The sequence below is a fragment of the Amphimedon queenslandica genome, unplaced genomic scaffold (genome assembly GCF_000090795.2).
Source record: "Amphimedon queenslandica unplaced genomic scaffold, v1.1 AMPQUscaffold_13357, whole genome shotgun sequence".
Lineage (NCBI taxonomy): Eukaryota > Metazoa > Porifera > Demospongiae > Haplosclerida > Niphatidae > Amphimedon > Amphimedon queenslandica.
In genome coordinates, this window is record NW_003546407.1 from 124,920 (window position 1) to 139,725 (window position 14,806).

Genomic DNA, 14,806 nt, shown 5'->3' on the forward strand with positions numbered 1-14,806 from the left:
GAAGTTCTTGGACCAGGCCTTTCCATTGCACGGACTACCTATCTTCTTGGTATCGCCTCCTCTGCCTAATGGACACTTCTTCCGTAGCATCTAATGCATTCACCAAATAAGTCACACCTATACTGACAATAGTACAGCTTCAATATAACAACATCATACAGAGCAATTCAATATAGATTTCATATAAATTAAGCAACACTTGTCACCCTAGTTTCTCTCTTTCTCTTTCTGAGCATATGTTATACATACACACATGTCAACACAAATAACTCATTAAAACACAGCCTCAATCAGTAATAGTAGCTAATGAATTTTAATTAACACTTAATTTCATGTACATGTGACAGGACATGAGGAGGTACATGTCCTCTAATGTGTTCACTGCATTAGATTAAGCAAGCTCCAATATGCATTTACATGTACATGTAATAAGCAATTTCACCATCATCCTTTTAGTAAACCCAGACGTAGCAAATGAGAGACATTGTGTTTGGAAAAACTCATTAAAAAACATCCTCAAGGGCAGCATAATTCCAAACTAAGTTAAAACCAAGGCAGATGCTCGAGATTTGTCATCCAGCCCATGAACAGATTGAAGAAGCCTTTTTCAAGGACTACGAGTCTATTTTTCAGAAGTATCGAAGTTCGAAATGAATGCCATCACTTTCTCAATAAAGAAAGCAAGGCTTCAGTCGACCTCACACACAGAGGTCAATAAGGTTCATCATCAGCCCTGCATGCAAGAAGTTGATGGCACTCACAGTAAAACTAAGACAAGCACAAAGTCTGTCAGTATCGTCACAAAAGAGGATGCTCTCATCGCAAAGTCAATAGCAACAAAGGAATGAAAAAGGCCTAAGTCCCAACCACAGAAGCAACCAAGAATCGAGAATTTTTTAGTCAAGAGCTCCCAAGAGTCAACAAACACATACTGACAACTGAACCAACCAGATGTTGCACCATACACGTAGTTCATAATTACAGTAATCTATATTTAACCCAAAGTCATTTAAATATTTTAGATAAAGCACTCTCATTTATTTGAAATCACTCATTTACGTTAGAAGATAGGCTAAAGTTTCTCACACAGTTTGACTCATTTAGCAATGCTCTCCGTAAAACAGTAATCTGAGGTAACCAGAACAGAAACACAGGTTTATTCTCAGTGAATCCAAATACAACCACATCTTTCTTGTATAGTAATATGAAGTTCCTTAAAAGAATTGGAAAAAAACGCCAGAATTCTACCTCACTAAAACAATGCAGCAATAGAAAACTGTTAGGGAAGACCATGGTGGAAATAGATGAACAATGAGAAGAGCTGCAAAAACTGAAGAACGCCAGTAACATATCAATAACAGACTATAAAGCAAAAAGATCTGAAACATAGGAATTTAGTGAGCAAACCAGCTGATAAAAACATAGGCAAAAAAAACAAGAACTCATTTCATTCAACCCCAATTTAATCAAACACCTATTACATGCCAACATAAATAACAACTATTTTCAATTTGCAGGAGTCACTTTTCTGCAACTGCAGGGACAGCAATAGGGGCAGCTTTTTCCCCCAAAATTGCAAACATAAATATGTCAGAGTTATTACGCAAGTTTTTCCCAACAGTGTCAGAGAAACTACTTCTACTTATAAGGTATATAGATGACATATTTATTATCTGGCGAAAACATCAAAACCTTACTACATTTTTGCTCAACATAAACAGCTTTCATCCTAGCAGTATATACATCAAACCAGTCGGACAACCACATTGATTTTCTAGATTTAACCATTTTTAAAAATGCTAACTTTGCTAAGACCCGCAAACTAAGCGTAAAGACGTATCAAAAAGAACACTATCTATATCAATACCTCCATTTTAGCTCCAATCATCACAAGAGCACTTAAAAGCATCATTCTTGGAGAAACCATATGATATATTAGAACTAACTCATCCCAGAATTATTACAAACAGCAAGTAGCCAAATTTATTCAGAGGCTAGTGGAAAGACAATACCCAATTACACTTGTCTGAGCAAAGTCAACAACAAGGACAGAGCCAAATATCTACAAGCTCGTGATAGGCAACATCGTATCCCCTTTAGTCCCGTCTTCAAGTGTATTCATCAACCCAACTTTTACCAACTGAAAGATGTGGTTCTACGTAATTTTCGAGAATTCAATCTCAAGAGGTACTCAAATCTGCCACTTTTCATTCTCACTAAAGACAAATCTCTGAAAGCTATAATTGTCAAGGGCAAGTACATATCATTCCCCGATGACCTCAAACGTATTAAAGAGTGCTGCAGCATTTCTAATCGGGAGAGAGTAGTGGATCTTTCAAAAAGAAGAAACACCAAGAGACCACACCCCTGTAAGAAACCATGCTGTGTTACATGCAAGCACTTTAACTCTTCAGCCTGTTTCAAAAGTACAGTCACAAAGCAAGTGATCTCCATCCACCACACATTTAGTTGCAGCTCCATGAATATAATACATCTCATTACAAATGCCACAAACAATATGTCAGGAAAACTACCAAAGCTCTACGAGAACGAATATACCACCACCGCTGGAGCACTAGGGCCAATCAACCTCACTACATCAGTAAACACTTCAACATGGAAAACCACAGTATAACTGACTTAAAGATACAAGTTATTGACACAGCGGAACAACCAGAGAACTTACAACAAATAGAGAAGTTCTGGATAAGAAAGCTAGTAACTTTAAAACCAAAAGGGCTAAAAGTCACCACTACCAGTTAATTAAACACCCATGCAGAATTTTGGAATTAATGAGAATTAAGTCAATGAATTTTGCAGCTTAAGAAAGTAACTAGGGAGGTGGATGTATCGACAATGGGTGGATGGAGTCTCCACAGTGGTGGGGACCCCATCTGTCCCTGCTCCAGTGGGCTTTTTCTCTCTTTCTCCTGTCTGAGCATATGTTAACTGTAAATGTTGCCCTTTCAAATAAGCTCCCAACCACTTTCCTACAGGTACATGTAGTTAAGCAAACCATGCATGTCAATACATAAATAATTCATTGGGTGACAAACCAAAGCCCAGCCTTAATTGGTAATAAACAAATAACACTCAGAGCACATGGTCCAAAAAGTCTTAAACACAGTCTCTAAGTAGCTAAACTGAGTACCAGGAAGTATAGAAGTGTCATGAAAACTAGCAGTGGTAAGCCCAATCTCACTATTTAGGAAGCACAAACCCTTTACACTCCAATTCATACAATGTACACATACATGTGTATCTTTTACACATACATGTAGTTCATAACCTTGTGGTTATCACAAACACAGTCGTACACACTCACACACTGTTTGTTATCACACCCTCCTCTCCCCCACTATTTTAGCACTTGTACAATGCTGCATGAATCTATTTAATATTAACACACGTACTTGTACAAGCCATATGGGGAACAATAGCTTTTTCAAGCAGGCAGGGTGGTGAGAGTTTGGCAATTAAAAACGTTTCAACCCCCAGTTCCGGTTCTGAAGACTGGACTGCCTAGCCTGCTGTTCACCATGGCTTTCATGCTAACACTAATTGTACAAGGTTCTTTATATTGTCACATGGTATGACAACAATTGGTGTGTCTGAGTTGTGAAAAGAGGGTCGAGGGCAAGGTGTTGGGTAGATAGCCAGGAAAGAAGTCTAGGCAGGTAGGCAGACTAGGAGCATCAACAGACTGTGGCCAACACTTTGACTTCTGTCTATTGACAAGAGTTGGACATAGTGTCCTCTCTTAAACCAAATTGTTGTTTTACTTATTCTTTCTCTCTTTCCCCCTCTCTCTCTATCTCCTCTCTCTCTCTGTCTCCCTGTCTCTGTCTCCCTCTCTTTCTACCTCTGTTTCCTCTGTCTCCTTTTCTCTCCTTTATACACTGTAGGACTTACCATTTAGAAAAGGTTATATACTGACCATTTGTGACCATAATTGACAAAAGGGCCATTGTGGCGCATTATTAAACTTATCAGTATAGTGACAATAAGTCAACTCGCGTGTTGTTGGTCAAAAAATATTTTTTTGCTCCTAGTGATTAGAGACAATAAGCTATCATTTGATGCTAAAGACACCGCTATACTCCTTGCAGTTTTTGAGGAAGAAGCTACCAGATCATCCAACCATTGCTTTGCACAGAGCCCGTCAGACGGACCATCACACAGAGGTACACAGGGCATCATGGCAACGATAGGCATCCTAGCAACTTACCATGGGTACAAGGAAATATAAACAATCACTATCTCTGTACAAGTATGAAGAAAGCAAGGCAAACTGACCTTGTACTACGCAAGGAGCAAAATAGAAAAGCTAACAGTACAAGCTAGAGATGCCACAAGACTACTTTGAGATAATCAGCAGTAAGTAATCAAGCAAAAAACACACTGAATAAAATAAACTTATTTGACACCTAGTCAGAAACAATATTAACCACTTAACACTACAGTACAACGCTTTAAATACTTTATACAATACAACATAAATACTACAAGCAATACAGTATCATAATTATAATTATTAATAATAAAAATGAATAGAAATTGTCATGGATAATAACAATGATGGGAACAGCAGTAATGAGAAGACCAAGAGGTAGCTGGGTTGAGAGGAGACCTAGGTGAGACTGGGTTAAGCCATGACCCAGACATAAGTGGAATAAGTGAAGCTTTAAAAATAATTGGTTTTGACTTACCAGAAAATGGAGTCAGACGTCTTCAGGAACCAGTGGAGGACTATGAGGTACCTATAGAGGTAAAGAGAGAGCGATAAACTTAAAGGAAAAGAGGAAGACTTGCTCTCTCCTTCAATTACTAAAATAAAGCGTCTCACTCACAGTTATGGTGAGTTACATGTACAATACACATTAATGTACTATCCCTCTTATACAGCATAACAAATACAAACACCCATGATACTCTCTCACGTTTCTTCGTCACTTATTAACATGTCTTCATCACTCACACACACGTCTCCGTCACTGACTCAGTCATGGTAAGTTACATGTACTACAATACACATTAATACACCGTCCTTCCTATACAGTAAAATAAATACAATTTCACTTTCTCTTAAACTTACCTTTCAAAATTTCTTACATTGTCTTCAATCTTTATGTCTTGCTTTACCTTTGTTTCACTTTAGGTCCTTCAACAGAGATCATTTCACTGAAGTGGAAAAGATAAAAATAACACTTACACACATTAATGTTTATTTATAACAAATATTAATTTTATGTAAGATTCTACAAGCTTACTACTGTCTTTAAACTTTCTACAGAGTGTCTAGAGTCTGACAGAGTTGCTACACTGTAAAAAAAGAAGTGTACACATCACACAAAATATAGTGTACTACTCTTGTTTCAATACAGACACTTCATTAGGTGCATCATGAACACCAAAGCATAGTGTACCAAATTCAGTGTCCCTCATTCACTGCTTTGAGTGTGTTCAGCTATTAGTTGAGTAAAAAACTTCTTGAAAAAAAAACAATAAGTACAAACAGTTGTTAGTAACAAAAGTAGTTAAAAGTTAGAAAGAAATATTGTTCAGTGCTCCAATAAAGTGCTGCACAATATAAGGCACATTACATGAAACTGAGAAAAATTAGCTTCAGAGAAAGCAACAAGCGTAACAGGGTAAAAAATATTCCTATAATTGATTTCACCACCTTGCAAGTACAACATGGTCATTATTAAGACTTATAGAGGCTCTCTCTCTACGTTATAATGCTTCAAGAGAATTCTTTACACAGTATCTCCATGCTCTCTTGCTGTTAGAAAGCTGTTAACTTTGTCCCATGTGTAAGCCACCATTTTGTTTGCTGTTGCCCCACCCACTCAAGTAAAAAAGCGTGGGCGGGTGGTTGCTAAGGCTTGTTATTTCTCTAATACAATGTGTATAGAAGAAATGTAAGTGTGGACATACAAATAAATAAATAAGTGTATATAGATAGTGCGACGGTGAAATCAATTATAGGAACGACCTGGGGGCTATGCCCCCGGGTCATTAAAAACATTGTGACAACCTTTAATATTGCAAATGTTGAACACAAAGTAAGCTGTAACAATGTACAGTGGTATAGTTTCAAGAGAAATTTCCCCCTTCAAGTGACAGTTGCCACTATTATGAAGTCTCTAAATAGGCACATACTATTTCATTTTCCAGAAGTTGAACAGCAAAAGGATGGTTCCAGTTGTGGCTTATTTGCTTTAGCGTTTGCTTTTGACGTTTGTGATAGAAAAGATCCATCTTTGAGGGAATATTTCCCTGATAATTTTTGTCGTCATTTTCACACATGTTTGATACAACAAGAAATTACATCTTTTCCTTCCAGTAAGATCACAATGGCTGTAAAACCACCATCAATAATTCGTCATGTAAAAATATACAGCTGCCTTCCAGACTCAGGTGATGATATGGTTAAATGCTCAAAATGTTCTGACTGGTATCACTTCACTTGCGTTGGAATAGCATTGAACAGTAAAGTTCCTGGCATTTGGAATTGTTTGAATTGTACTTCATGATTATGTTGTTGTTCTTTTCAGTGCAAAAACAATGAATTTGTACTCATTATTGCTATTATACTGCTGCATAATTTTTGTAGTTGTAAATTTTACACTTCATGGTTGCATGTGCAGGCATGGAGCCTGTTAGGTTGTATTGAATGGACTTCTTCTGGACTATCACCTTAGAACTGCGGAGTCTAGTGGGCCAGGGCTGTACAATGCATAGATCTATGTCAGACCATTCCCAGTCCATGTATACTGAATACACAAAAATGATTTGGCCAGCACTTCAGTACAGGCGGTGGCAATAGATTTCCTGTAGCTCAAATTGCCACTTGTCGGTGTCTATAGATATTTTGTGATGGCCAGCGCCACAATATTGCGGTGGTAATAGCCATTTCGTAGTAATAATGTATACCAACTCCCATTGTTCAAAAAAGTATTCACTGAGATATTGAGCTTTTGAATATGCCTTTTTGCTTCCTGCCATATTACTTCCTGTCGGTGGGTGTGGCTAAACATGACATCACAGAAGGCAGAGATGCAGCTAAATCAATTGCTTTATAGGGGAAAATGATTCTTTATTATTATGCCTAGTAATGTAATAGCACTAATTTAAAGATTGGGATCATTAGTTATCATTATTCTAAACATGCAACTACAAGAAAGACTCATAATACCTCACTGTGGTGAATCTTGTTTGCTATTTTGACTCTTTTTTGTTGCATGCTAATGATAGTTAATGATCCCAATCTTTAAATTACAGCTATTACATTACTAGGCATGATAATGAAGGACCATTGCCCCCTATGCAGCAATGAATTTAGCTGCATCTGTGCTTTCTATGATGTCACACTTAGCCACACCCACCGACAATAAGTAATATGGCAAGAAGCAAAAAGGGCATTTTTGAAAGCACATATCTCAGTGAATAAATTTTTTCAATAAATGGGAGTTGGTGTACATTATTACGATGGTCAAGCCAACAGATTAAGCCAATAAAATAAATACCTTGAAAAATGGTGACAGTTACACTTTAATGTAGATCAAAAATGAATTTTTTAATAAAATAAAGAGTCATGTTATGAGCCAAAAATAATGTGAAGACTTATCAGAGAATCATGTCTTCAAGACTACATATATTAGATAATATAAAACTGATAAGAATGTTTATTAGTAGTGTAACTGGAACTGGTAAATCTTTTCCAGTAGAGGCAATGAAATGCCTAGTTGATGACATGGCATCTTAAAAGTGGTGAAATTATTGCAGACAATAGTAGCACGAACAGGTGCATTTAATGTAGGCGGACTAACAAAATATACCGTATTTCCTTAAATAAAAGTCCGGGCATCTATTTCCTAATATGGTATTTTGATCTCAAAAAAAAATATATAAAAAATTTGGCCCAGAGTGGGATTCGAACCCGTAACCTAATGCTTTTGACTTTCAAAACTTCAGGCATTATCCACTAGACTACTGAGTTACTCCTGGGCTACTGTTGCGTCTTTTTAGTTCAATTCCATTGCTACCCAGGCTTTTATTCGAATGCGGCTTCTATTTCAGGATATATGGTACAATATTTCAGCTTCTAATAGAGCATGACAGAAAAATGGCAGGCTGATAAATGAACCTCAGAAAAGGATTAATATGACACTAAAAATTATAAAAGGTATTGTAGGAAACAAGGTATCTATGGCATCAAATCAAAAGATAGCATAATGACTGATGCGCTGAGAAGATATATTTAGATCTGTTCAATGGTTTAGATACAAAAAATGTTATTTGTTAGTAACCTCTTACAATTGCCACATGGTTTACCAAAATTTAATAAAATTAGCAATAAACTATTAAAAAATAGACTTACAGCAACAAATGCTGTTTGCATTTTGAAAGTAGGAATAGAATAATATTATGATAAAGTAACAATAAATGAGCGACAAAAGGGAAATGAAAGTTTATGTAAAATGCTTAATTCTGTTAGACATGGCTGTCTGACTTATGAAACTATTACATACGCTAAAAGTTACGTCTTTAATGTTTTGATACAAAAAAATTAAACAAATTGGAAAGTAAAGGAACAAATCCTTGAATTGCCCTATTATTTAAGGCAGACATGTGCTAAAAAATGATTAATGAATGTTAGAAAGTCAAGAAACTGAGAAAATAGATTTAGCTTTTGTTGAAAAAAAGGTTACTTGTCTTTAGTAGGATGTAGAGTAATAGTAGGTGTAATATTAATGTAACCGTAGAAGTAGTTCATGGTCCCATTGCTTCAGTAATGGTTATTTATGCCAAACGTATATCAATTAAATTGAATCGTAGTGATATACCTAGTGACATTGAAAGGGTTACATCTCTGTTTATGCTATCTACAAATTTGTACATACGCTGGAACAAGTTCCCTTGTTCTTTCGTATGCTATTACTATACATAAGTATCAGGGCCACTCAGTAGATACAGCCATTATAGATTGATTGACCGATATTTTTGGCGATAGTTTGGCATAATTGCATCGTCTTGTGTACGTACATTAACTATATTACATTTGTTATCATTATTTGATTCTCTCTGCTAAAGTTAGTAACCTGTGCATCAATAAAATTAATTGGCTCAGAAATAAATTTTAATGCAACTTGCCGCCAATCAAGAAAAGTAAAGGAAAGAAGAAAAAGATTCTAGTAATTGGTGTAATGTAAAATATGATGATAGTTGTACTAGTCTGATTTTATCCTTAAAACTCTTAAACATTCAATGTATATTAAAGGACAAAACCAAATGTTTTGAAAAAATGACGATAGTAGTAGTAGTTTGATTGTACCTTTAAAACTTTCAAGCATTAAGTTACAATTGGCTGTAAGTTTAATATTTTCTTTCTTGATATGACTTTATAGGAAATAAAATGTTATACAATTTGTGCCTTTTAAAATTTTAATCATGCACTGTTTATCAATTATAGATCACTGACCTTAAAGTATTTTCAAAAATACGCTGGCATAAGTTTTAATTTTTCACGAACTAGTTTGTTGTAGTTACTTAGCCAGTTCATCTCCCTTTTTTAAAGTAGATTTTGATGCAATTGACGCTGATGATCTGGCATACAGCAGCATATGTGAGACAAGTTCTGAAAAGAATGCAATTTAATTTTTTCAAATGCCATTTTATAATTATTGTCATGGCCAGACACCTCTGTATATCATAAATATTGAGAGAAATTGTGATTGAAAGTTGTGGTTAGTTTATGACGTAAAAATCAGACATTGCACGTGTATACATGATACTCGTGTATATACACGAGAAAGTGCTGAAAAAGTAGATAAATGTAGACATATGATTAGCCATAGCAGTACATGAAATATTGCTCTTGTATCTACTATTAGTAGTTATAAATGTTATAATCAATCAATTAACCATTAATAACTAGTAGTAAAATGGCTACTGACCATGCCGCCTCAGTCACTGTGGACTATTCTCTCTTCTTCTCCTTACCTGCTCGACCAACTAAGAACAATGAGTGTGTAGCAACGTGTAAGCTGTGTCCTAAACTATGTTCCAAGACCAAGGGAAACAATTATAAATACACTCTGACATCAAAAGGTAATTTGCTGAAACACTTACAAGCCGCTCACAACGACCGCCTAGAATCTCATAAAGAAGAGCGAAGGAAGAGCATCAGCAATGGGCAAGCTACACTTACTGGAGAGGCTCAAGACAGGAGAAGGTTTAAGTTTTATAATCAAGATCCCATCGTTACATCATTGGCTCTGAATTTATGTGGGCATGGAGGATTGCCAATTCAAATCTGTGAACAGTCATGGTTTCGACAGTTCGTCAGAGATATTGAACCTAGATTTACTCCAGTATCTAGGGTAGCTGTGAAGAGGAAGATAGATGAATTGTATAAGAGGGAAAGAGAAAATTTGATGTCAGAGATTGCTGCCATGTCTTGTAAGCCGTCAGTGACTATTGATTTTTGGACTGGGTGTGACGGACGCAGTTTTATGGCATGTACCATACACTATACAGCTGGAGGAGTTTTCAAGAATAGCATGCTATTTTTTAAGGAAGTACCTCCACCGCACACAGCTATCAATATTAGAAATCGTTTTGAAGATGAGCTTGATAGTTGTGGTATTTCAGCATTTGCAGTTGTAAGTGATAATGCTGCTAACATGAAGTCTGCCTTTACAATGGAAATAGACCCAGCTATTAACTCAGAAAATGATGATCTCTATGAGGGAAATATTGATGATTCCACCACTGATGATGAGAGTGACATTGTAACAGACATCCCGGAATTAGTTGAGTACTGGACAGAGAAACTCCCATTACACTTTGAGTCATGGATTGGATGTGCAGCACATCAGCTACAGCTCGTTGTTCATGACATGTACAAGGAACTTCTTAGCTATCGTCGAGTTCAAGTAGTATTTAACAAAGCCAAAGCTATTTGTAAGCTTTCTCATCAATCAAGTCATTTTAAATATGCTCTTGATAGAAGAATTCCCGTTGCTAATGATACTCGATGGAATTCGCATTACTGATTACATCAGCATATTTTAGCTCATTATGAGGCTATTAACAAGGCGCTAATGGGTGACAAAAAGAATCATTTAGTCATTACTACAACAGATATTGAAAATCTGTCTTGTGTAGTTAGTGTCATGTCATATTTCTCAGAGGCCACAAATATACTCCAGTGTGACCAAGAACCAACATTCAATCGCGTTATTCCAGTAATAGATTCTTTGGAAAATGCTCTAATAAGTTGTTCTCGAGCTAATGCAGCCAAGAATGCATTGTGTGAAGCTCTACTACACAGTCTACAAAATCGTTTTTCTTACTTACTCACTTCTTCTCTTCACCAAGCAGCAACAGCTCTTGATCCTAGAGTAAAACTTACTTTTACAAGTGATGCATCTCCTCCTGGAAAAGTTTTCATTTTTAGCTCCAGTGCTGTTAAAGAAAAGGTGAAAGAGCTGCTGCCTCAGTATAAAGCTGAAGAAACTGTTAGCAATATCAGTGTAGAAACTGTAGATTCTGAACCTTCACGAAAAAAGAGTCTTCTAGACTTTGGTACTGCAAGCCAGAGGCCTTCAAGTATAAATAATGATGCTGTAGAATTAGAAGCCTATTTTGCTCACCCTATATTGGATATTAAGCCTTTGAAGTTCTTGATGGATAGGCAAGATGGACCGTTACAATCATTAGCAATGCAGCTACTCACCATACCTTGCAGTTCTTCAGCTGAGCGTTTGTTTTCTAAAGCTGGGATTGTCTTAAGCCAGCGGCGTAGTCGTCTTCAAAGTACCCTCATTGAGCAATTACTTTTTTTCAAATAAACTTGTACATTTGTATTTAGTTCAGTTTTTTTGTTACTGATTAGTATCAGTTCATTTTGAGATAACTTCATAGCCAAATACAAGTAAATACATGAAAGTAAATGGTGTTGGTAAAAGTACATACAATATCAAAACACAAAAATACAAGTAGATACATGGTAGATGAATGGTGGATACATGATGCAATGTCTGTAAAAAATATAGTTGAATTCTAAACATGTCTACCACCATAATATGTACTTTTTTGTTAGATTTATAGTACCATGACCTTCAAAGTTTGGAATCGTGGTTTAAATATGCAAAATATTTAATCAAGTAAGTATGAATGTATTCCTCTTCTGATTCATTGTGGTTTTAAAATGAACAAACTGAATGAGAGTTTATACCACTTTTGCACGACTTCAAAAATTTTTTGTGAAATGAAGGAGTAAGTAATGATACAAAACGATACTCTGAAGAGAAAAAATTATAAATTGCATGATTTGTCACAAAATTCTTTACTCCACCTTTAACCATTTTAAATAGTTAGGTTAAGTTTATTGAATGTGACGGCTCCAAAAAATTTAAAAAGTTATGGCTTGTAGCAAATGTATAAGGTAAACAACTGATGCTCTGAGATCTGCAAACATGGGTCATCCCGTTGTACCTTAAATTAAAAACAAGTGAGCAGAAGGATGATATTGTCATCTTTAAGAAGGGCCTACAAATTTAGATATTGTTAGGAGAAGGCAAAGGGAATATGGATTATGTTCATTACCTAGGCAATGAAGTATTTCAAAGACAGTTGTGTGAAATTTTAAATCTAATATTTGTCCTATCATATCGCATTACTGGGTCAATTTCTCAGTAATACAATTACGTTAAGCAACTGTTTGTAGTTGGCCAAACTTTGAAGAATTGTTTGATAGTAGACATGACATAGGCATAGGCAGGGTTGGGCATATAAGGGTAACACCAGACCTGATGCTTTGGGCTGACCTGTGAGAAAGGGCAGTGACGGTAGAAGCTTAGGCAAGGTAGTTGGCAAGACTGAGTGTGTGAGACAGTCAGACTATCATTTCCACAGTTGTAGTTGGTCAGTCTCAAATTTTTTCTCACCATTCAATAGTAAGAAAATACATGTCATATGTCTGTCACATTATGTAAGCCATGTTACACATGTTTCAATAATGCATTTTCTACAGTTAACGAACATGATAGCAGCACTTCATAGTTCTAAATCCAATTGTACAAATGATTATTTCGTGCTAATGGAGTGCATTTTGCATTGCAAACTATTGAAAATGTCTATAAAGCGACGGGTAGAAGATAGACTTGTACCCGAGTTAAAGTTCTCATATATTGTAAAAGTTGCTTGTACATTGACAGCTGCCAGCCCGGGCAAGCCCAGGCTACGCCTGGGTAGCTTTTAATCAAAACCACCCCCAAAAGGTGTGTTTTGTTCCTATTAGGAGTGAGAGCATCACTATAATTCATTTTTTATAACCACAACTGTTTATAAACAGTATCAGTTCATCTTCACAGTTATTTTTGTCTGGTAACTAGCTTCAAGTGACTTGTGTCATTAACTTTCAATCATTTATTTAATTGACTACACCCCCAATTGTCATGAATAATTAATGAGCCTGGGTAAATTCAAAATTATTGAGGGCCTATGTTCTTGGACACAGTTAAATGAGTTGCCAGCAAAGATTTTGCAAGTATGTGTACATATAAACATGCATGAAGCCTTTGTTTTATGCTATTTAGCAACCATATGTCAAATGCCATAAAACAGCTGGCAGATTCTAGACCTGAAGGGAGACAAGAACACTTGGCTTTCTTTGTTATTTAAATGGTTGTAGCCAACTATTAGTAACGTTGTAGAGTTACTACGTAGGATTTACTCCACTTTAAATTGGCTGGTAAAACATTTGCAGCCTTGTTATACTGGAAAAACGAGCTCCTATGCCTACCAGATTTTATACACTCTTGACCAGAAAACTCCATTGATACCACTAGTGTGGCTCAAAACCTTGTCTGACTGGAAAGTAAAAAATTCGCAAAACGGCTGTTTTGTTCAGCCACCTTTTTTCATCTTCATTATCATCATCATCAAGTCGTGTCAATCCAGTTGTCAGTCTGTATCTCAACTTTGCTAGGTGATATAAGGCTAATTCTGACACCATTCTGCTCCAATAAGGTATGCACAGGTGCCTATTCTTTATGACAATTCTCCAACAATGAAAGAAGTTGTATTGTCACTGCTGGATCAAGCCCATCTTAGCTGCATGCTGCCATTTTTTTAATTTAAGAAGCATGTGCTCCAAAATTTAGTGTGGTCGCACATGCTCAGATATGCATGCCTGGAAAAAGCAAGCAAATGAAGCTATTAATCATCTGCAACACTTAGTGGAGGTTTGCAGCTAAAAGAAGGTAATATTAATCTTGCATACTATTCTTTTTTTAGGTGTGTAATGAATTATTTTATTTCAAAAAACAAACAATAAATTAAATAATGTGATAATAATGCAATGATAATATGACTTGAAATAGGAAGAACAGGAATAGCCACAGAATTGCAGGGAAGATGGATAATGTCACTGCTCCTTTAACAAAGTTTCTTTTCAAGACTAGTTATAATAAATTTCACTTGCCATCAGTATAGTAGACATTCTTTCAGCATATCAATTCACTCCGTGTTGTCTCTTACAATGCTTTAAGACAACAACAATAATAACAATAATAATAATAATAAACTTAATGTTTGTGTAAAACCAGCAATTATCACAATGGCAACTGAAGAAATATTGTAAGTTTTATAGAAAAAATTATCACAAACCAGAATATAAATTTAAGAAAACAAGATGAAATAGGATTTGAAACGACCAAAGAAAATGCGAAATGAAAATCCTACTCTTGTGATGCAAATTCTATTGTAAATTGTCCATTCAATGTTATTATGT

General features: G+C 35.8%; 2 protein-coding genes across 2 annotated transcripts; both read left to right on the plus strand.

The window, feature by feature from the left end:
- Positions 1 to 9,950: 9,950 nt before the first annotated feature.
- On the plus strand, positions 9,951 to 11,063 carry LOC105313069 (zinc finger BED domain-containing protein RICESLEEPER 3-like). Its single transcript, XM_011406198.1, has one exon. The coding sequence runs from the start codon at positions 9,951 to 9,953 to the stop codon at positions 11,061 to 11,063; it is 1,113 nt and encodes a 370-aa protein (XP_011404500.1).
- Positions 11,064 to 11,111: 48 nt separating this feature from the next.
- LOC105313070 (uncharacterized) lies at positions 11,112 to 11,861 on the plus strand. Its single transcript, XM_011406199.1, has one exon. The coding sequence runs from the start codon at positions 11,112 to 11,114 to the stop codon at positions 11,859 to 11,861; it is 750 nt and encodes a 249-aa protein (XP_011404501.1).
- The last annotated feature ends 2,945 nt before the right edge of the window (positions 11,862 to 14,806 follow it).